The following is a 22962-nucleotide window of genomic DNA, read 5'->3' on the forward strand; positions in this document are numbered from 1 at the left end:
CACCAGTTGGGTTAGAAGCTACACTGCTGGGAGTGCGTTTTGGGGCGTTTATCTACCTTTTTGGGGTAGGGGGGGCGTTAGGGGTGCGCCCATGGCACCAGTTGGGCTAGAAGCAGCACTGCTTGGAGAGACGTGTATCTTTCCCTCTTTTTTGGGGGGTGGGGGGCGTTAATTGATGTGCTCTTGGGACCATTTGGGCCAGATGTGGCACTGCTAGGAGTGCGTTTTGGGGTGTGTGTGTCTCTCTTTTAGCGGGGGGGGGGGGGCGTGGAGGGTGATTTCCGGATGAACCCATGGCACCAGTTGGGTTAGAAGCGGCACTGTTTGGAGTGCGTTTCGGGGCGTGTGTCTATGTCTTTTATTGGTAGGGGGGCGTTAGAGGTGCGCCCATGGCACCAGTTGAGCTAGAGGCGGCACTGCTTGGAGTGCGTTCTGGGGGCGTGAGTCTCTCTCTTTTTGTTTGGTTCCAGCAGTTTCAAGATCTCCGCGCTCTGGGAGTAGAATCCGATTCGGTTTGAAGTCTTCCAGGCAGCAGTAGCAGCAGCCCAACGGTCTCTCTCTCTCTCTTTCTCTCCCTCATTCTCTCTCTTTCTCCTCCTTCTCGCCGAGCGCGCTCCACAGCACACCTTTTAGGGCTCGGTGGGGCAGTCCCCCCTCAGTCCTCCCCCAAGCCACCCCACCTCCCCACCCATTCACACTCCCACCATACCCTCCTCCTGATCCGGAGCAGCAGCAGCAGCAGCAGCAGCAGCAGCAGTCACAAGCCCCAATCTCTCAGCGTCGGCGGCTACGGCAAGACGATGGTGGGGAGTCCCCTTCCCAACGACAGCTTCCTCGGGGCCACCAACGCCTCCTCGGACCCGTTCGCGCGCGACGAGGACGTGGCCCAGATGGAGATCCTGGTCCTGAGCGTCACCTTCGTGGTGGCCGTGGTGGGCAACGTCAGCGTGCTCCTGGCCATGCACAACACCAAGCGGAAAATGTCTCGGATGCACCTCTTCATCCGCCACCTGAGCCTGGCCGACCTGGTGGTGGCCTTCTTCCAGGTGCTGCCCCAACTCTGCTGGGACATCACCTACCGCTTCTACGGTCCGGACTTCCTGTGCCGCGTGGTCAAGCACCTGCAGGTGACTGGCATGTTCGCCTCCACCTACATGATGGTGATGATGACCGTGGACCGCTACATCGCCATCTGCCACCCGCTCAAGACCCTGCAGCAGCCCACGCGGCGCTCCTGCGTGATGATCGCGTCCACCTGGACCTGCAGTCTGGTCCTGAGCCTGCCCCAGGTCTTCATCTTCTCCCTGAGCGAGATCCAGAACGGCACGGGCGTGCGCGACTGCTGGGCGCACTTTGTGGAACCCTGGGGGGCGCGCGCCTACATCACCTGGATCACGCTGGGGATCTTCCTGGTGCCCGTGTTGGTCCTGGTGCTGTGCTACGGATTCATCTGCCACAGCATCTGGAGGAACATCAAGTACAAGAAGAGGAAGAGCGCCGGCCGCGGCGACGGTCTGATCGGTAACAACTCGGTGAGCAGCATCACCAACATCTCCAGGGCTAAGTTGAGGACCGTCAAGATGACATTCGTCATCGTGCTGGCATACGTGGTGTGCTGGGCGCCCTTCTTCACCGTGCAGATGTGGTCCGTGTGGGACGACGAGCTGCGATTCGCCGGTGAGTTCTCGCTTGAGTCGGCCCACTGACGCGCGGTCCTTTTACGCACGCAGCGATCGGTAATAGGCGAGGGAAGGGAAAAAAGGGGTTTTGCTCGACTTTGTACGACTTTGCTTGATGTGGAAAATGCAAGTGATAGACTATCATAACGAGTTTCAGTCAATTCTTTGGAAGTTGAGACTATAAAATTAGAGAGAATTATAGAGAAATAGTTTTGAGACTGTACAATTATAGAGAATATTTTTGAGACTATAAAATTATAGAGAAATATTTTTGAGACTATATGATTATAGAGAATATTTTTGAGACTATAAAATTATAGAGAATTATAGAGAAATATTTTTGAGACTATAAAATTATAGAGAATTATAGAGAAATATTTTTGAGACTGTACAATTATAGAGAATATTTTTGAGACTATAAACTTCTAGAGAAATATTTTTGAGACTATACGATTATAGAGAATATTTTAGAGACTATAAAATTATAGAGAAATATTTTTGAGACTATAAAATTATAGAGAAATATTTTTGAGACTATAAAATTGTAGAGAAATATTTTTGAGACTGTACAATTATAGAGAATATTTTTGAGACTATACGATTATAGAGAATATTTTTGAGACTATAAAATTATAGAGAATTATAGAGAAATATTTTTGAGACAATAAAATTGTAGAGAAATATTTTTGAGACTATAAAATTGTAGAGAAATATTTTTGAGACTATACAATTATAGAGAATTATAGAGAAATATTTTTGAAACTATAAAATTATACAGAATTATCGAGAAATATTTTTGAGACTATAAAATTATAGAGAAATTATTTTGTGACTATAAAATTAGAGACACATATTTTTGAGACTATAAAATTAGAGAGAAATACTTTTGAGACTATACAATTATAAAGACATTTTTTTTGACACTATAAAATTAGAGAGAAATTATTTTGAGGTTAAAAATTGGCTGGCCACCGATTCAGGGCACCCCCGCCTCTGGCCCGAAGGCAGCTGGGATAGGCTCCAGCACCCCACGACCCTTTTGAGATCAAGCAGTCCAGAATGCGACGAGAGCCACCATTGGCTGCCACCTTTCCCCCATCAAACCAATTGGACAGCAACGTCATTATCAACTCCTCCGCTCCCTCAGATTCGGAGAACACGGCCGTGACGCTAACGGCGCTACTGGCTAGCCTGAACAGCTGCTGCAACCCGTGGATCTACATGATCTTCAGCGGCCACCTCCTACAGGACTTCCTACACTGCCTGCCCTGCTGCCAGCGAACCACGGCTCAATTCCGCAAGGAGGACTCGGACAGCAGCCTGCGCCGGACCACCCTGCTGACCAAGGCCACCAATCGCAGTCCCACGGGGAGCTCGGGCAACTGGAAGGAGCTGGACAATTACCCCAAATCCTCGGCGCCGGCCGAATGAACGCGCAGCTTGGCAACCGTTTCGGAAGGTACACAAAGCGTTCGAGCCCGGGCGACTGGAAATAACAACGCGGGTAAACTGCTCTTTCGGTTGGATCGCGGGCGACGGCCTACTTTTGGTGGGTTTTTGCGGGGGCAAGAGAAATTCGCCAATGGCTCATTTGCCGCCGGGATGTCGACTTGAAACGTCGTTCTGTCAAATCTGGCCGTCCGGTGGGAAAGGTCAAGGGTCGGCTACAGAAACGGGTGGCATCCCTGGCGTGGATGTTTTCACGGGATGGCGTCCGTGCCGTCGTGTGTGAACTGATGAAAATCTCGATTGGGTTTGGATCGGGTTCACATGTGACGATGCAAGGAAATTACTTTGATTTCACAAATAAATAAGCAATTAGGAGACTAATTAATCACTGATTTCACGACGATGTCGATTTTCTGGATGATTCCGCGTTTGGCGTATTTGCAAAGTCAGACGATATTCAATTTAATTTGATTCAAAAGTCGTTTCACGCAATACGTTTCAGGCAGAGCTATTTTTCCCCCTGAAGTAATTAAAAAAATAATTAAGCTCATTGGCTGCCATTGACTGCGGTAAACGTCCAATTCATCGTGTTATTTCAAAAGCAAAAAAAAAGAAAAATTAAAATATGACAGAAAATGGATTGGCTAAAAACACATATATCCGTTAAATACAAACAATTACAGAAGTAAACAAATCATCCAAGTGAAAAAAATGACTTTTTTGGAATGTGTTAGCTATTAGCTAACTCAATGCTACATTTAGCCACATGGAGTCACTTGCATGGTTTCTTTCAGTGTTATTTCAAAAGCAAAAAAAATAAAAAAGGGGTCTCAATCTTGATGAACATTAACTCATAATCTGCAAGGTGAGCTCATGTAGAAGTCATGGCGGACAGACATTTCTTTATTTGGCAATTTGTCTCCGCGACAACATCTCGTAACGCTCAGACGTGGCGATTGCGTCTTCTCGTTGCTTCTAGAAAGCTCAATTCCAGGGATCATGTCTCCTTTTTCTTGTCAAAGATTAAAAAAAAAATGTTTCAAAGAACATTTGGACAACACTAACGCAGCCACGTCGTTTCTCTTTGATGACCAACCATCCTCATTTTTTTTCTGCCCCTCGAAATGACTCATGTTAGGAAATTCTGTGATCGATTTAGCCTTTTTTTTTTTTTTTTTACTTCACCCACGCTTCTTTTTCATGTCTGTTCATTTACGGGTCTCCCGCAAGGACGTTTCTCATCCGGCTTCAAGGGTTTGGAGGCTCTTTGAAAACGGCTAACGTTTGTCAAGATGATTTGACGCGCAAAGACCACCGTTCGGAGGAGGCGGCGCACCTCGTGACCCCCGTGCGGCCCTCCCGTGACCTCTTGGTGGAGAAGCCAACGCATTCCTGACAGGGCCACGTCAGCTTTTATTCTCTTCCTTGATGATCGACTAAGTAGTGGGAAAAAGGGGGGGCTTTGTTTAGGCTTTAGTTGTATGCCGTTTCCTGTGCGCTAATGTGGCTGTTAATACTGTAATTGAGCTTAGCAACATGGAATTAAATTGAATTCAATGCTTTTATTGTCATTATACAAGAATAATGAGATTTAAAGCTTCACCACAAAGTGCACAATTAACAACAACAAAAACCAGACACATAAATAATAACACTAAAAAGAAATATTTGATAAATAAGTAATAAACAAGTAGTCGATGACATAAATAATTAGGGAAGTGCACAAATGACAGCAAAAAACGAACAGATGAAAAACAATCTGTTATTTTATTGTTGTGTTGTTATTTTTACACTTTCCTACTTATTTATGTTGTTGACTATTTTTACTTATTCATTATTTATCTGTTCGTTTGTTTGGTTGCACATATACAGTCTGTTTGTTTGTTTATTGAATTGAATGCTTTTATTGTCATTATAAATATATACATTATACAATTATTGTTGTTATTTGTGCACTTTCCTATTTATTTATTGTTTGATTATTTATTTGTCTGTTTGTTGTTGTTATTTGTGCACTTTGTGGTGAAGCTTTAAATCTCATTACTTGTATGACGTGTACAGTATTGTGCTAATTCTTAAAATCACCATGTTAGCGTTTTATTTTTAAAATGATATAATTACCACGTTAAATAAAGCTAGGCACAAATGTTAGCAAATGAATTGTTCCAACTGATCCAGCACAGATACTTTAACCAATGCACGGGACAGGTAATACAGGTACGGAAGATAGCATATGCTAATAGCATGATGCTAGCCGCTAATGCTATGGAACGCTGCATTATGCTAGCAAACATGGCGGAGCTTCGATTAGCCGAATCATAGCTCACAATAGCTCGGCAATCGATTTATATCTCTGGACGACTGCTATCGACACACCTTTCCAAGATGGCCGACGAATTGCGCATGCGCAGTGCAGAGCGTTGAAAATTAGCGTTCGTCTTCACTTGGACAACAACCAAGTTTTTTTGTGGTAAATTGAGAGTAGAAATTTGTTTGAAATGTGAAATCTACCAAGATTAGATAAACAACGTCATGATAAACATTAACAGAAGCAAACAGAGAATGCCCAGTCATCTATGTAAACACGGTAGGAGTCCTCCATTATTCCCAGTGATTTAAAAGGAAACAGATTCAATGAATACACTTGTAGATTTACGAACACTACTGCGTGCATGTTGCTTTTTAAACTGGAAGTGTGCGTAATATATGCAAATGTATGTTTCTGTAATGCACATGTGAATAGTATCTTGTAAATACAGGTTTGAAACGCTCACGCATACACGCACACGCGCATGCGCATACACACGCACGCAGCGCACACACGCGCATGCGCGCTGGGCTCCTGCTTTGACATTCAGGTCGCCGACTGCAATCACGGCACAATTTCTCGCTGCTTCTGACTCAGTCCCAAATGTTAACTCTAGCTGAAGAGCAAAAAATTGGCTATGGTGTGTTATTATTATGACCTTTGAGCACACGCTTTTGTGAAAAGCAATGGAGACGAGAGGTTGGACACACTTGAAAGGTTCACTTTTTCTCTGTTAAACACACACAGAATCTGTGAAATAGTTTTTTCCTCTTTGCAGAGATGGACGACCAAAGCTGCCAAATTCAGAAATTGAAGAATAATTATTTAGCACGTTGCACTCACCTTACCGTTCTAGGGTTGAGGGTTCGAGTCCAGGTGGGTCTTCACTGTGTGGAGTTTGCATCTTCTCCCTGGGCTTGTGTGGTTTTTTTCTGGGTACTCCAGTTTCCTCCCAAATCCCCAAAACATGTATGCTAGGCTAGCTGGTTGAAGTCTCTAAAATGCCAAACCCTAGCTATGATTGGTTGTCGGTCTTTTTGTGCCCTGCGAATGGCTGGCCACGTTCATAGTTAGCTGGGGTGGGCTCCAGCACCCCCTACCACCCTTGTGAGGATGAGCGGTTGAATGAATGAAAATAAAGTTTAAAAAAAAAACCAAAAAATAGACTATGAACAGAAAAAAATAGCCTACAATCTTACATATTTACATATATATTTTCATTAACATGAATATAAATATCTTCATTAATACGTCCCTTATGAAATAATTCAAAGTCAAATTCCCAAAAAGAAATTAGAGTCAAAAGATTGAAATGCTATATGAAAATGAATACATAGATAAATGAAAGAAAAAATGAATAAAAATACAAAAATAAGAAAAAACATTCAAAAATGCTAAATAAATATATAGACATTTCATTTTTAAATAGGTTTTATCTAAAGTAGAATGATTGCTTGAACAAATGCAGCCATTGGATGACACCCAATTGTCTTTAAATAGTGCAAAACGATAGGTGCTTTGTTGAATGTACTTTACAGGCTCAAGCAATGTCGTGTTGCCGGGCGCTTCACGTTTCGCCTAGCAACAGTTTTCATCAGGAAGCTTTACACGTCTTGATGAGTTGACCTGTAGTCAAGCCTTGCTTAGCTGTTGCTGTTAAATTACAGCTGGAGCAAATGCATTCCGATGATCTGGCAATTTTTTCTTCTCTTATCATATCTCTGCCAAAGCCTGATAATATTTGTGTTTTGAAAAAAAAAAAAAAAAAGTAAAACCTGTTTCTCAATTTTGAAAAAAATGTTTGAAATGATTTTTTTCCCTCAAGCTAAGTCTTACAATACCAGACCGTGATGGATACACACTGTTTTAAATACATAAATATTTATTATTGCGTGATAGCCGGAGACTCCATTGGATTTCCTGCTGTTTTTTCGCAGCGGATTTGGTCAGTAATAGAAGAAAAAAACATTTCCTGAACTCCACTCAAGGAAGGCAAACGTGAAACCTTGTATTTTTCTTTCATTTGAAGTTTAATAGCCATTTTCAATGGCAAGTAGAAAAATGGCTATGAAGTAGCAATGCTATTTATATTTGTGATCCTATTTCATGGTATATTGCGTGATTGAGTCCTTTATCCACGGCAAAAATGCACTCGTAAACGAACAAACAAATTTAAATTAACTTGGATAACTATATACAGCGGCCCGAGAAAGTAAATCTTGACTGCCGACTTTCTGTTTTAGGATCAAATTAAAATGAAGAGTATAGATGTATATTAAATTACCTGATTTTCCCCCTTTTAAATCAATAATTGTAATTTTTTAATCCATTTTTTCTGTGTTTTTAGTTCAAAAATGATTTTGTAAAATCTAAAAATATATAAAAAAGCTAAAATAAACATTGTTATAGATCAATAAAAAACTGAATATTCAGGGCTTTTAATCCAGTTCTTTTAATCCATTTATAATAAAAAAAATCTAAATATTATATCTAAAATGGTCCGGCCCACATGAAACCGAGTTGACGTTAATGCGGCCCGCGAACCAACCCGAGTGTGACACCCTTGGCTAAATAAGTGGAATTGCAATCATTAATAAGGGGAGGAATTGGCTGAGGTTGCCAGGTATGTGATACATGTAATACACTTTTACCCGCATTTTCACTATATAACTATAGCGTGTCAGCAAGCAATGTACTCAGACAGTCAAGCTATCAGCATCATACAGCGACATCTACACAATCTTGAATTTAGTGTATTCTGATTGGGCACCCCGTCCACTTTGTAGAACATTTTAGACTTTTAAGTGCGCCCTATGCGAGTCAATATGTGCTGCGTTGTTTTAAAAAAAACAATTTATCACTTAATAAGGGGAATTGCTTCATTAATAAGGGGAGCAAATGGCCTGGGTTGACAGGTATGTAATATGTGCCTGGGTCCCTGGGGTTTGTGACCCCCCCAACTCACTGCAAACACCATTTTTACTCAACAACATCACGGCCAAATAGTTGACTGCGAGTCTTTGGCCCCTGGCTGGTTGTGCCGCACTTTCCTCGCTTCTAATCCTAATCATTAGCCATCTGACTGCACAACATATGGCGAGGGAGCACATGGCACGAGCGCCGCGGGGGTAGCTAGCTCTTTCGGAGATGGGATTGAATCTTTTTCCAGAAAGGGGAACATTACAAGCCTCCCGGTAAGCGCGAGCTAATCAGCAGGCCCGCTATCTCGGATCATGCGGCTACTTCAGGCATTACGGACGGGGGTGTCCTCAAACTTGATGGACATATCTGGAATTCTCAGCCTCGCCGGCACTCTGCATCTCGTTAGGTATGCCGGTCGTTAAGACGTAGCGCGCTAATGTGCTAGTCAGGGTCATCGGTCGCCGTCTAGACGGAGCAAATAGCTCAGAAGTGGGACGTTGAACTCTTCCGTGGAGAAATAACATCCACTCCCATGGGAGGGAGGTGCTTGGGAAAATATAAGATTAAGACGTTAGGCTAATGGCGTTGATTTGAGAGGCCCTCGTTGTCAAAACGACGTGGGTATGACTAGCCGTTTGTCTTTGATTCATTTCCGTTGGATTTTCGACGCACGTAACTAAAAGTCAATATTATTCGGGCTAGCCGGCTCCAGAGAGTGGTTAGCATGTTCGCGTCATAACTTGGTCTAAGTTGGTCATCAGCCTGCAAAACAACACTAAAACCAATTGAAAGCAATCTGAAACTATTGGATCAATAATCCATTTTTTTCTGTGTTTTTAGTTCAAAAATCATTTTGTAAAATCTAAAAATATATTTAAAAAAAGATAAAATAAACATTGTTTTAGATCTATAAAAAACGAATATTTAGGGCTTTTAATCCAGTTCTTTTAATCCATTTATTAAAAAAAAATCTAAATATTATATCTAAAATAGTCCGGCCCACGTAAAATCGAGTTGACGTTAATGCGGCCCGTGAACCAACCCGAGTCTGACAAGCTTGAGTTAGAGCAACTCCAAATTAGCATGTTCAGCTAACCAAAAAAAATAGAAAAATTAAAATACGACAGAAAATGGATTGGCTAAAAATGTCCGTTAAATACAAGCAATCACAGAAGTAAGCAAATCATCCAAGTGAAAAAAAAAGAAAGAACACGCCCACATTTTTGGAACGTGTTAGCTATTAGCTAACTCGATGCTACATTTAGCCACATGGACTCACTTGCATGGTTTCTTTCAGTGTTATTTCAAAAGCAAAAAAAAGAAAAATTACAATATGACAGAAAATGGATTGGTTAAAAATATGTATATCCGTTAAATACAAACAATTACAGAAGTAAACGAATCATCAACTGAAAAAAAAGAACTTTTTTAGAACGTGTTAGCCAAGGGTGTCAGACTCGGGTTGGTTCGCGGCCCGCCCGCGTTAACGTCAACTCGATTTCATGTGGGCTGGACCATTTTAGATATAATATTTTGTTTTTGTTTTTTATAAATGGATTAAAAGAACTGGATTAAAAGCCCTGAATATTCTGTTTTTTATAGATCTAAAACAATGTTTATTTTAGCTTTTTTAAAATATATTTTTAGATTTTACAAAATTATTTTTGAACTAAAAACTAAAAATTGATTAAAAAGAGTCTGACACCCTTATGTTAAAGGGAATGCCAAGGTTAATGCTCATTGGCAACGAATGGATTGACAAGAATCAGGCCAAAAACCACACAAAAACACCCGCGTGTAAATTTTCACTGCCAGCCATCCAAGTTAAAAGAAAAGTAAACAAGAAAAAACATGAATGAAAATAGTGCTGTATTCCAAACATAAAGGTTATTGTGAAATTATTTTGTTGGCCGATCAAGCTATCGTGTACATGGCAGAATTGGATTTTTCGGGTTAAGATCGCACTTCTTAACCCTTATAAAACATCTCTGGTATTTTCCATTCAAAGTATACGTTGCATTTGAAATGAATTCCTGCGCCGGAAGCGCAATCAATCATCAAAATCCATCTCACTTTGTTCTTCCCCGCACAGGCGAGACGTTTGCGAGATGAGGAAACACGTGGCATTCCCCGACCGCTTAAAGTTCCCTCCTTGCCGTCATCTCGGTAAGTGCTTTTTTTTTTTCTTCCCCCCTCTTCGTAATGAAAGAGGAGATGGAAGGCTTGAACAAAGAAGTCAAATTGTCTGTGAACAGCATGTGAACAAGTACACGGCGCTCCGTCTCGGGCCGTAAACACGTCTTGTGGTCTTGAGAAAACACTTGTGACCCCCCGGGAAGCGCCCTCTCGCTCGATAAGAATACGGAAGGGAGTCGAAACAGCTACTTTGGTTGCCATGGACGCACGAGATGTCCAATTTGCTGCGGGAATGCATACAAATTGTGATGACTCGTCATAAGAATAAGGATGTTGTTATAAGTGAGACTTGGACTACATTAATATGTGTGGATGTTTTAGTTTGGGTTATGTAATATGGTTGTGGGAGGTGTTCAAAAATGTAGTTACACTAAGGAAAATTTTGAGGAAAAAAACATACCGTATTTGTAACTATTTTTTTTTTTATTAAGGGTACAGTTTACAGTTTTTTTTTTCAGTTTTTGTTTTTTTTTATAGATTTTTTGGGGGTAAATTCATAAAAATGTGAAATGTTATTTAATATGGTTGTTGGAGTTCAAAAATGTAGTTATACTAAAAAACATTTTGAGAAAAAAACATACAGTATTTTCTCTCATATAAGCCGTATTTGTAATTTTAAAAAAAAATTATTAAGGGTACAGTTCACAGTAAAAAAAAATCAGTTTTTTGTTTTTTTAAATTATTTTTTTCGGGGTAAATTCATAAAAATGTGAAATGTTATGTAATATGGTTGTTGGTGTTAAAAATTGTAGTTACACTAAGGAAAATTTTGAGAAAAAAAACATGCCGTATATATATAAGCCGTATTTGTAACAAAAAATGTATTAAGGGTACAGCTTACAGTAATTTTTTCAGTTTTTTAAAAATTCATTTTTGGGGTAAATTCATAAAAATGTGAAATGTTATGTAATATAATTGTTAGTGTTCAAAAATGTAGTTACACTAAGGAACATTTTGAGAGAAAAAAACGTATTTTCTCGCATATAAGCCGTATTTGTAACTACAAAAAATATTAAGGGTACAGCTTACAGTAATTTTTTTCCCAAAAAATTTAATCAATTATTTTTTGGGGTAAATTCATAAAAATGTGAAATGTTATGTAATGGTTGTTGGTGTTAAAAAATTTAGTTACACTAAGGAAAATTTTGAGAAAAAACACCGTATTTTCTCGCATATATTTGTAACTCCAAAAAATGAATTAAGGGTACGGTTTACAGTAATCCCTCGAATATCGCGGTTTCACTACATCACAGATTTTTTTTTCTCCAATTTTTTTATTTTTTTTTTAAGTTCATAAAAATGTGAAAATCCACGCTGAAACTCGCGACCGGAAGCCACTCCCCTTTTCCCGGTTGCTACTAGAACTCAGCACTGAATTTAAAATAATAATAATAATAATTCTCCAATCAGCCTTCCATGTTGGAGGTGTTAAAACTGAGGAATATTCTGACGAAAAAAAAACATACATTCTGTTGAAATGCATTTAATTTGTAAACCAGTTCAACATTGTGGCTCAAAAAATAGGACCATGTCTTTGAATGAGAGATCTTTATGGGGTTAGGTTTTGTTTTTATAATCATAGCTCGGGGCAATTTAGGGTGTACAATCAGACTTTTTGGGGATATGGGAGGAAAGCGGAGTACCCAGAAAAAACCCACGCAAGCCCGGCAATTACATGCCAACCCCACCCTCCCAAAAATGTCTTGTTATTGTTGCATTTTCATCACGATCAGTAGTAGAAGGCGCCTTTCAAATAGTCCTCATCCCTTCCAAACGGACGTGCGACAAACCTGGACAAGCCGAGCACGTAAAGAACGTGGCTGTTTTTTCCCCGACGGGAAGTTGGGCCAATCACGACTGCAGCTGGCACTCCATTGGCCGCCTCTTCTGCATGACATTCTGTTCTTTGGCTAAGCCATGTGTTGTTTTCATTCAGCTATACAAGACTAATGGCTTCTGTTGAGTCAATACATGTGGAAGTCATTTTTTAGCAGATGAGGATGGTGCATGCCGCTATGTGACATGCAACCCCCAACTCCCCCGCACCCTTCCTTCCCTCCCTCCCTCCCCGCTATTGTTCTCTTCCCAAATTCCAAATATGAGACGTTTCTACGCTACTATCGTGATGCCGTTTTCATTTTTTTTCATCGCAAACGTGCAAGTAAACAACATAAAGAGAACAATTGTACAGAAACTCAAAGACGTCACGTGGGGCAGTTAGCATTGGGGGTGTCCAAACCACCGCCCGTGGGCCAACAAAAACTGGGCAAGGGGCCGGAAAAATGAGCATTGAATATGGCCCGCACAGGAAGCTTGAGTTCAGGTTACATTTCGTGTGTCAAATGGTGTAGAGTTTCAGTATTTTGTTTTATAAAAAGAAACTGTTAAAAATACATTGTGCTAAATTAAGCTAACTAGGCGGAGATTTTGTTGACTCAACATTTTCTCTTCAATTATTGAATTTGGCCCGCACAGGGTGCTTGAGTTCAGGCTACATTTTGTGTGTCAAATGGTGTAGAGTTTCACTATTTTATTTTATAAAAATAATCTTAAAAAAAAAAAAAAAATCTTTATGCTAAATTAACATATCTACTCTGAGATTTTGTTGACTCAACATTTTCTCTTCAATGATTATTGAATTTGGCCTGCACAGGGTGCTTGAGTTCAGCCTGCATTTTGTGTATCAAATGGTGTAGTTTTGCTATTTTATTTTATAAAAATAAACTTCAAAAAAAATCCATTATGCTAAATTATGCTAACTAGGCTGAGATTTTGTTGACTCAACATTTTCTCATCAATGATTATTAAATTTGGCCCGCACAGGGTGCTTGAGGTCAGGCTACATTTTGTGTGTCAAACGGTGTACAGTTTCACTATTTTATTTTATAAAAATAAACTTTTAAAAAATCCATTATTCTAATTTAAGATATCTACACTGAGATTTTGTTGACTCAACATTTTCTCTTCAATGTTTATTGAATTTGGCCCGCACAGGGTGCTGGAGTTCAGGCTACATTTTTTTTGTGTCAAACGGTGTAGAGTTTCACTATTTTATTTTATAAAAATGTTTACACACCCCTTAGAAAGAGGGTATAAAAATACACCCGTGAAAATCCATTTGCAGAATCGACATGAAAATGGAGGCGCTAACATGCCACTTTGTGACTTTACAAAAAAGTGTTTTTCTATTCCAACACGTCTAATGTTGCAAGCTAAATATTTTCACCACTCACCATCAATCAGAGGTGTATTTTGTGTGTGTGTGTGTGTCTGACATCACATTGTAGCGTCTTCCAAGGTTCATGGAAGACATTAGTCAATAAATTGTCTGGATTGACAAAGAAAGCACATACAAAATTTTCTCTTTGGAAAAGCTTCATGTCTAAAAACACCAGAAAGAAAGTGTGTTCATTCTTTAACCTTTTTTTAAGCAAATATCACGTCTCGGCTTAGTGACGTCAAGTCTGATTGGTTCCTGCGGCACGTTAGCCTAAAGTAGGAACTTATTGTATTTATTCGAGTATAACGCGCAAAATTTTGTACCAAAAAACTGAAGTTCGGGGGCGCGTTATACACGAATTCCGGTGAAACACTGCCCTCTGCTGGTGGAAAATATCCCCTTCGCAGCCGTTATGTATAATGGGAGACGGAGAAGGTGTCGTTGACCGCCAGATGGCGACAATCTACCTTCTTTTACAAAAAGCCAGCCCTTTACAAATAGCCTTTGGCAAGTTTATAGGGTAATAGTAGGATTTTTGAAAAAAATATTATGATGATGAATTTGACTTAAAATTGTAAATTCCATTTGTTTGTTTTATCAGCTTTCCATATGTTGTGAATAAATGTTTTGTCATGGCGACATGTGTTAGCATTTCCCACGCTAAAACTCATTAGCGGAAGCCACTCTTGCTACCATGACTCAGCACGGAAGAAAAAAAAAAAAAAGTTTTAATAGGGGTGACCCTACTTTGCGATTTTTTGATTATATTCATGTCTGGTCTACATTAACCGCTATATTCGAGGGATTACTCTATTTGATTCATATTGCACATTACAAATGAGCTAGAAATTTCCATTCAAGCAAAACAACCCCCGGACCGGATCGGACCCCCTAGCGGGCCACCCCTGGCCCGCCGTCCTTATGTTTGACACCAGTGATTTAAGTCAGGGGTAGTGAACAAGTTAGATTAAAAGAGCAAAAACATTATTTACGACAGAAGCAACATAAAAAAATCCAATCTGCCCAAATCATTTTTAAAAATATAATTTATTATATGTTTTTAATGGGTTTTGGTGAATTTGAGTGTGTTTTAAGAGAGAATAAAAATAAGACAAACATGAAATGAGGCAAAGAGCCACAGTATATACAAAATATGATAAATGTCTTTACGTCAGAGGCAGCATAAAAAAATCCAATCTACCCAAATCATTTAAAAAAATATAATTTATTATATGTTTTTAATGGGTTTTGATGAATTTGAGTGTATTTTAAGAGCGGATAAAATGAGACAAACATGAAATGAGGCAAAAAGCCACAGTATATATACAAAATATGATAAATTTATTTACGTCAGAAGCAGCATAAAAAATCCAATCTACCCAAATCATTTGTAAAAATATAATTTATTTTTTGTTTTTAATGGGTTTTGATGAATTTGAGTGTTTTAAAGGAGAATAAAATAAGACAAACATCAAATGAGGCAAAGAGCCACACTATATACAAAATATGATACATTTCTTTACGTCAGAGGCAGCATAAAAAAATCCAATCTACCCAAATCATTTAAAAAAATATTATTTATTATATTTTTTAATGGGTTTTGATGAATTTGAGTGTGTTTTAAAAGACAATAAAAATAAGACAAACATCAAATGAGGCAAAGAGCCACAGTATATTAAAAATATGATAAGAAGGAAAGAGCCACATTCATGTTGGCCGGGAGCCGCATGCGGCTCGAGAGCCACGTGTTTGCCACCCTTGATTTAAAGCCTGAAATCAACTTTCCAGCTGCGAATTTCTTCTAAATAACATCACAAGGTGTTGATAAATTCCACTCGTGCAACATTTAGCGCCCTTCAAAGAAATCGTTAAAGGGCATAACATTAAAATGTTGGCTGCGAACCTTTCCGTAGGCGGGGGTGATTTCCTTAGAAGTACGCGGCAACCAATGCCGGATTTCCAGGCTTCTGCCGAGCTCGACCAAAGATGAAAAAAGTCGCTTCACAACAGAGTGAATCATATATTTGCATTTGCTTATTTTCTGTTTGATGGGAGATTGACACATGGCGTGGCAAAGGTGGAAAAGAGAGGAAGGCCGGCATAATTAGCCTCTATTTCGGGAGCCTAATCTATGCGCTATTAAGGATATGTTTACATTGTGCCTACAAGTGAAGGAAACCATGTGAGCCTGTTTTAAAAACAACTGAACATATTTGTGATGTAACGTGAATTAATAACTGTCGCTTATCTGGATGTTAGTGTTTGTTGACGCTTGTTGCCGGGGAGGGGAAATCTGCCCCTTAGATCAACATTTGTAGCCAATAGGAAGAACTCCCTATTCACCAAATTAGTGTTATTTGGTGTGTTTCTTCATTTTTTTAATTTTTAATTTTTTTCTTCCCAACCCTAAATTTAATTAAAAGAGAATTAAAGAGCATTGGTGCTAATCTTGGGGAACTTAATTTTTATTCCAGTGTTTTATTTGACTCTAAACTGAGTTTTTAGCCATATAATTAGCAAATATATATATATATATATATATATATATATATATATATGTGTATATATATATATATATATATATATATATATTTTTTTTTTTTTTTTCTTCCCAACCCTAAATTTGATTCAAAGAGAATTAAAGAGCGCCAATGCTAATTTTGCTGTCTTATTTGACTCTAAACTAAGTTTTTACCCATATAATTAGCAAATTAATTATAATTAAAATTTTATTATTTTCAATTTAATTACATTTTTAATTATTTTCTTCCTAACCCTAAATGTAATTAAAAGAGAATTAAAGAGTGTCGATGCTAATTTTGGGAACTTAATTTTTATTACACTGTCTTATTTGACTCTAAACTAAGTTTTTAGCCATATAATTAGCAAATTAATTATAATTAAAATTTAATTATTTTTTTAATTTAAAAATTTTCATTTTTTTCTTCCCAAACCTAAATTTAATTAAAAGAGAATTAAAGAGCGTCGATGCTATTTTTGGGAACTTATTTTTTATTCCACTATCTCATTTGACTGTAAACTGAGTTTTTAGCCATATAATTAGCAAATTAATTATAATTAAAATTCAATAATTGATTTTTTTAAACTTTTGATTATTTTTCTTCCCAATTTAATTAGCAAATTAATTAATTAGCATTTATTTTTCTAATCTTAAAACTAATTCACACATTATTTTAGTCAAGGCTAGTCAAATGGCAGTTGCAGTTTTTTTTATTGCAAGCAAATTATGAAAAGATCATTAAATATGTCCTGTACAAGAAGCTTCAATTCATCTTATTGTTGCACTTCTCAATTTCAACACTGGGTAGAGCTATTTCCTTCAAAGGTCACTCCGTTAGTCAAAATCTGACAACATATTCAATTCAATGTGGGAAATTTCAGTATTTTATTTTGTTTTATGACATGACTATTGTAAAAAAAATAATGTGATGAAAACTGGGTTGCGATTTTCTTGACATTTTTTCTGTCATTTGACATTTTCTCATTATTCTGTATTATTTTGTATTATTTTGGAATATTTTGGAATATTTTGTATTATTTTGGAATATTTTGGAATATTTTGGATTATTTTGGATTATTTTGGATTATTTGGGATTATTTGGGATTATTTGGGATTATTTGGGATTATTTTGTATTTTTTTGTATTTTTTTGTATTTTTTTGTATTTTTTTGTATTTTTTTGTATTTTTTTGTATTTTTTTGTATTTTTTTGTATTTTTTTGTATTTTTTTGTATTCTTTTGTATTTGTATCGTATACGGTGAGATTAACGGTGACACACGTCCAATCCAATTTGCTGCCGACCCTTCCAGTCAAAATGGATTGGACGTCTATCACCCGCAATGGCCCCCTAATACTTCAAAATAAATAAATACATTTGGATAAAAAATAGGCCTAGCGTATGAGTGGTTAGCACGCCGGCCTCACAATCCTAGGGTCGTGGGTTCAATCCCAGGTTGTTCAACACTTTGTGGAGTTGGCATCTTCTCCCTGGGCTTGTGTGGGTTTTCTCTGGGTACTTTGGTTTCCTTCCACAACCCCAAAACATACAAACTTGGCTAGGCTAGGCTAATTTTCATGCTAAATTGCTATGATTGATTGTCTTTTGTCTCCTTGTGCCCTGTGATTGGCTGGCTACCGATTCAGGGTTACAGGCCTCCGCACTCCAGCACCCCCTGCGACCCTTGTGAGGATAAGTGGTTCAGAAAATGAATGAATGAATGAAAAAAAAAAGTTTGAAAACATCTGCTTTATTTTTAAAAACTGCATATGGACCAATTCATGGCAAAAATAGATGTTATCAAAATGTTCATGCTAGCAAGCAGGGTTATAAAAAGAAAAAAAAAGAGGTCACGCCAGCACCTGTTGCCTAGAAACCAAGCACAGGTTGCCTTTCTTCCGCAGGCAATCGTTACAGATGAAGCAAAAAGAACGTTTTCAAAACAAGATGTGCTAATAGGAGGTTAGCTATTGAAGGGACGGCTCATTTTAACCTCCTGTTTGGTTTGGGTATTTCGCAGCTGTTGCCAATCATGGAAAAATTAGCTCTGACCACATGTGTGTTTTATGATGTGTTGAGACAGGAAATGTCAAGTGTCATTTTTGTAAAATGTCCAAAAGAGATGAAAATGTAAGCTGTTGCGCTGATTTAGCACGTCGTGCTGTGGAATTTAACTCTATAAATATATAATTTTCTTTGTAATTATACAACGTGGTTCAAATTGTGTTGAAAGTTTTCACTAAAAGTTTAGTAGATTGATTAATAATTAGGCTCACTGCATTGGCCTGAATGGAAGATGGTATTTTTTGCATTGAAATAAGACTGAAAAAGTAGAGGTCGTATTTAATTTGAGTTCTAGATGTGATTCCACTTCACAACGCTAGATGGTGCTAGATATCATTAAAGCAAATGCTCAACACTTTGATGGTTTGACAAATGGATGCATCTCACATTTTCATGTTCAATTTATATATGTATTTTTATTTTATTTTTCTTCTTTAAAAATTAACATTCATATTGTAGGGCAAGAATGTGTATAATGAATTATTCAGAAAAACTTGAGCATTTCAAAAAAATATTTAAAAAACAACAACCCCAAAGTTATTTTTATTTGTTTAATTTTTTTCAAGTGAATGCAATCCACACCTGGAATTAATACAATAATTAAAAAAATCTGAAAAAATATTAAATATAACAATACAAATAATTCTACATAAAATACATTTGACATGTTCATTCATTTTCTGAACCACTTATCTTCACAAGAGTTGCAGAAGGTGCATGGTTTTTCTCTGGGTACTCCATTTTCCTCCCAGATCCCCAAAACCTTCATGCTCAGCTAATTGGACACTCAGAATTGCCTAACCCACCTGTGTCAAAGTGGCGGCCCGGGGGCCAAATTTTGCCCGCCACATCATTTTGTGTGGCCCGGGAAAGTAAATGATGAGTGCCGACTTTCTGTTTTAGGATCAAATTAAAATGAAGAGTATAGATGTATATTACATTTCCTGATTTCCCCCCTTTTAAATCGATAATTGCTATTTTTTTAATCCATATTTTCTGTTTTTAGTTCAAAAATACATCCAAAAAATCATCTAGAATAGGCTCCATCACCCCCCGCGACCCTGATCACGTAGCCCCGCATGAATATAGATCCCCGCCTCCCCTAATTCCACCACCCACCTCCCTTCTGACGCCAGCACGTGGGAGCAACTGGTTAGTCACGTGACCCGGCTCCATGCGCGTGCGTGCCTTGTATTTCCGGGTTCGATGATGAGCACGACGCTCACTGGCGTCTCTACATCGCTCCCACGCAACACCCACGCACCCAGACTGGACCAAAAATAATTAAATAAAATACATCAAAACTTGCGTCGGCGGAGCCACGCTGCCGAACCGCCATGCTCACGCGGGTCAAATCCGCCGTGGCCACCTTTATGGGAGGCGTAATTGCCGGCGGCGGTGGCGGTGGAGCAGGCGGCGACCCCTCGGAGGTGCCTCCGAAGTATCCGTACGGTAGACCGGACTTCCTGGGACTGACGCCGGATGAGGTGGAGTGTTCGGCGGATCATTCGGCGAGACCCATCGTCATCCCGAAGGAGAGCAAGAGGTTGCCCTGGTCCACCGGCTATGCGGAGTGAGTAACCTGCTTAACCTGTAATCTTGCCCTCCATCTTTTTAAATGCACATTAGCCATTTTTTCAAATGTTGAAATTATTCCCAACTAAAAACTTTTGGAACTTAAAAAAAAATAATAATCACTTTTCCAACAATTCCACAACTTCTACAAAGAAAAAAAAACATTTATGTGAATATAATTCCGTTAATTGTTGTTATTTGTGCACTTTGTGGTGAAGTGTTAAATCTCATTTTACTTGATTAATGACATTCAAAGCATTCAATTCAGAATAAAATGTTTATCTATAATATTTTATTGGCGGAATCATATAGCGAGCGGGTGTAGAGTTTGCAGGGTTGCCTCAGGCTTGTGTGGGGTTTCTCTGGGTATTTTGGTGTCCTCCCACATCTCCAAAAACAAGCAAACGGAATTGTTTTACATAGTGTTTGTTAAAAGAAATTGTTGGAATTCAAATGTTTCAACAACAAAAGGTTCTGAGTTTGCAGGTTCTCCCCAGGTTTGTGTGGTTTTTCTCTGGGTATTTTGGTTTTCTCCTACACCCCCAAAACAAGCTAACTGAATTGTTTTACATAGTGTTTGTTAAAAGAAATTGTTGGAATTCAAATGTTTCAACAACAAAAGGTTCTGAGTTTGCAGGGTCTCCCCAGGTTTGTGTGGTTTTTCTCTGGGTATTTTGGTTTTCTCCCACACCCCCAAAACAAGCATACTGAATTATTTTTTTTCATACAGTTTTTGTTAAAATAAATTGTTGAAATTCAAATGTTTCAACAACAAAATGTTCTAAAACATTAAAAAATGCTTTTTAAATAAAAATATATATATATAAAAAAATCCTCCTGGTAACCAACCGTGTGAGAGTTTGCATTAACAGCAAAAAAATAATAAATAAATGAAACTGCACGTATATCACCTGTTTGCTAAATGAAGATTAACCTTCAAATTGACACGTAAAGTCCGAAACAATATTACCGATAAATATATCCCTTTTTTTTTTTTAAATATTGCGCCCCTTGAGTTTTCCCATATTGTGTCATATGGTCAACAGTGAATGTGACCTAAAAAGTTATGTAATCCTCATTTAGTGTGTGAGGCCAGCCATCAAATCCAGAGGAGCCCGTTTGGAATGTTTGCTCAATTCAATGTTTACTTTGTGCTCTTCTTGCTTAAAAACAAGTCATCTGCTCTATTATTCTCTTTTTTTTGACTGCACAAAAGTTATGAGCTACTCTTTTGGATAAGAAAGAGCGGCGTGTTCTCCAACAGAGCAAGGAATTGTGTCACATTTATCCCCCTTCTCGAGTATCAAAAGCACAGCCCGGCTCGGTTCTGGTATGCGGGTCAGTCTGTAATGAGTCCTTGAGGAAATCCTTTATAACACGGCAGATTATCAATTCAACAAGACAAGATCATCTTTGTGTAACACCCAGTCACATCTTTATTCTGATGGGGAGGACAAGTATCTCCTAAAGGCAACATTGTTTTAAGATGATGGCTATTTTTTTTCTTCTATTAGCATGTTACTTAGCGTGTTATGTTCATTTATTATTTTAGTTTACTGGAAGCTTTAACTGTACTAGCATGAAAACTACTTTGAGTAGGAAGTTTTAAAAGGAGAATTAAAGTTCATTTTTTGGGATTTAGCGCTAAAAAGTTGAGTTAGCTTGGTAAACAGTGAAGAACCGTGCTAAAAAGTTGAGCTAGTTTAGCAAACTGTGAAGAATTGTGCTAAAAAGTTGAGCTAGTTTAGCAAACTGTGAAGAATTGCGCTAAAAAGTTGAGCTAATTGAGCAAACTGTGAAGAATTGCGCTAAAAAGTTGAGCTAGTTTGGCAAACATTGAAGAACCGCGCTAACAAGTTGAGCTAGCTTGGCAAACAGTGAAGAACCGTGCTAAAAAGCTGAGCTAGCTTAGCAAACTGTGAAGAACTGTGCTAAAAAGTTGAGCTGGTTAGGCAAACCGTGAAGAACCGTGTTAAAAAGTTGAGCTAGCTTGGCAAAAAGTAAAAAAAAAAAAGTGCTAAAAAGTTGAGCTAGCTTTCGCTGTGCAAACGGTGAAGAACCATGCTAAAAAGTTGAGCTAGCTTCACAAACAGTGAAGAACCGCGTTTAAAAGTTGAGCTAGCTTAGCAAACAGTGAAGAACCGGCAGTAGTCTACATAATAAATAAGTTGTAGTCAACATAGACAATTAGTCAACATGAATGAGTAGGTATTACCCTCTCATTTTGCGTTTTTTTTTTTCAAAATATAAATGTGCTGGTCAGACTTTTACTGTTCTTTGATGTCAAAGAGGTCCGCAAAATACAGTAATCCCTCGATTATCGCGGTTAATGTAGATCAGACATGGCCGCGATAAACAAAAAACCGTGAAGTAGAGTCACCCCTATTAAAAAAAAAACATGTATTTTTTTTTTTACTTGCCGAGTTCTAGTAGCAAGCGGAGGAAAGGGGAGAGTGGTTTCCGCTTGCGAGTTTCAGCGTGGATTTTCACATTTTTATGAACTTACAAAAAAAATGTAATTAACAAAAAAAAATCTCCCCCAGGAAAAAAAAAACGCGATGCCGTGAAGCCCTGACAGTTGAAGCCGCGATATTCGAGGGATTACTGTATTGTCCCGCCAGCCTCATTTGGCCTGAGGTTCGAGACCCGGCGTCGTCTGTGAAGAAGTCGAGTGTGACAAAAAAAAGCGCGGCCTCGCACTCACATCGGATTAATGTCTCAGCTGCGCTCCGTGGGACGCTTTCCCGCTTTTCCGCTTAAACAAGTAAGCAAATAGGTCGGGATTTTCATGGCCGTTTAGGGTGACGACCCACGCGCTGTCTGGTGCGCTCGAAACGGGTGAGCGAGGGAGTATCGCGCTTTGGATTTAGCCTTGATCCGAGCTGTCATCTTTCACGGTCTGCCACGCTTACAGGCTTTTCAAAGGGTTATTTTTTTACCACCACTTGATGTAACATTTTGGTTCGTTTTGATCGTTTTCACATTCATTTGAAATAAAAAAAACTTTCAATGCTAGCTTGCTTGTGCTA

At 38.6% G+C, this 22962-nt stretch overlaps 2 protein-coding genes across 6 annotated transcripts in view; both read left to right on the plus strand.

Moving 5' to 3' along the window:
* The first annotated feature begins 309 nt into the window (after nt 1-309).
* On the plus strand, nt 310-4188 carry avpr1aa (arginine vasopressin receptor 1Aa). Of its 2 annotated transcripts, XM_077597291.1 has the most exons (3): nt 310-1127; nt 1209-1677; nt 2827-4188. In XM_077597291.1, the coding sequence occupies exons 1-3, from the start codon at nt 801-803 to the stop codon at nt 3108-3110; spliced, it is 1080 nt and encodes a 359-aa protein (XP_077453417.1). In that variant the 5' UTR covers nt 310-800; the 3' UTR covers nt 3111-4188. The 2 variants fall into 2 exon arrangements, with proteins under 2 accessions (XP_077453417.1, XP_077453416.1); XM_077597290.1 differs by having other exon boundaries at nt 310-1677.
* Nucleotides 4189-5502: 1314 nt separating this feature from the next.
* Nucleotides 5503-22962, plus strand: part of LOC144071846 (protein phosphatase 1H-like) — a 30401-nt gene continuing 12941 nt past the window's right edge. Inside the window, exons 1-2 of one of the 4 annotated variants that reach the window (XM_077597289.1) lie at nt 5503-5715; nt 10451-10524. Coding sequence is in view for 1 of the 4 variants with exons in the window: in XM_077597286.1 (XP_077453412.1) it covers nt 19696-19931 (236 nt within the window). In the remaining 3 variants the exon portion in view is untranslated. Of the gene's footprint in view, nt 5716-8456; nt 8765-10450; nt 10525-19421; nt 19932-22962 lie in introns of those variants that run through there. The other 3 variants (XM_077597287.1, XM_077597288.1, XM_077597286.1) reach the window with 3 other exon arrangements.

The sequence above is a fragment of the Stigmatopora argus genome, chromosome 3, assembly GCF_051989625.1.
Source record: "Stigmatopora argus isolate UIUO_Sarg chromosome 3, RoL_Sarg_1.0, whole genome shotgun sequence".
NCBI lineage: Eukaryota > Metazoa > Chordata > Actinopteri > Syngnathiformes > Syngnathidae > Stigmatopora > Stigmatopora argus.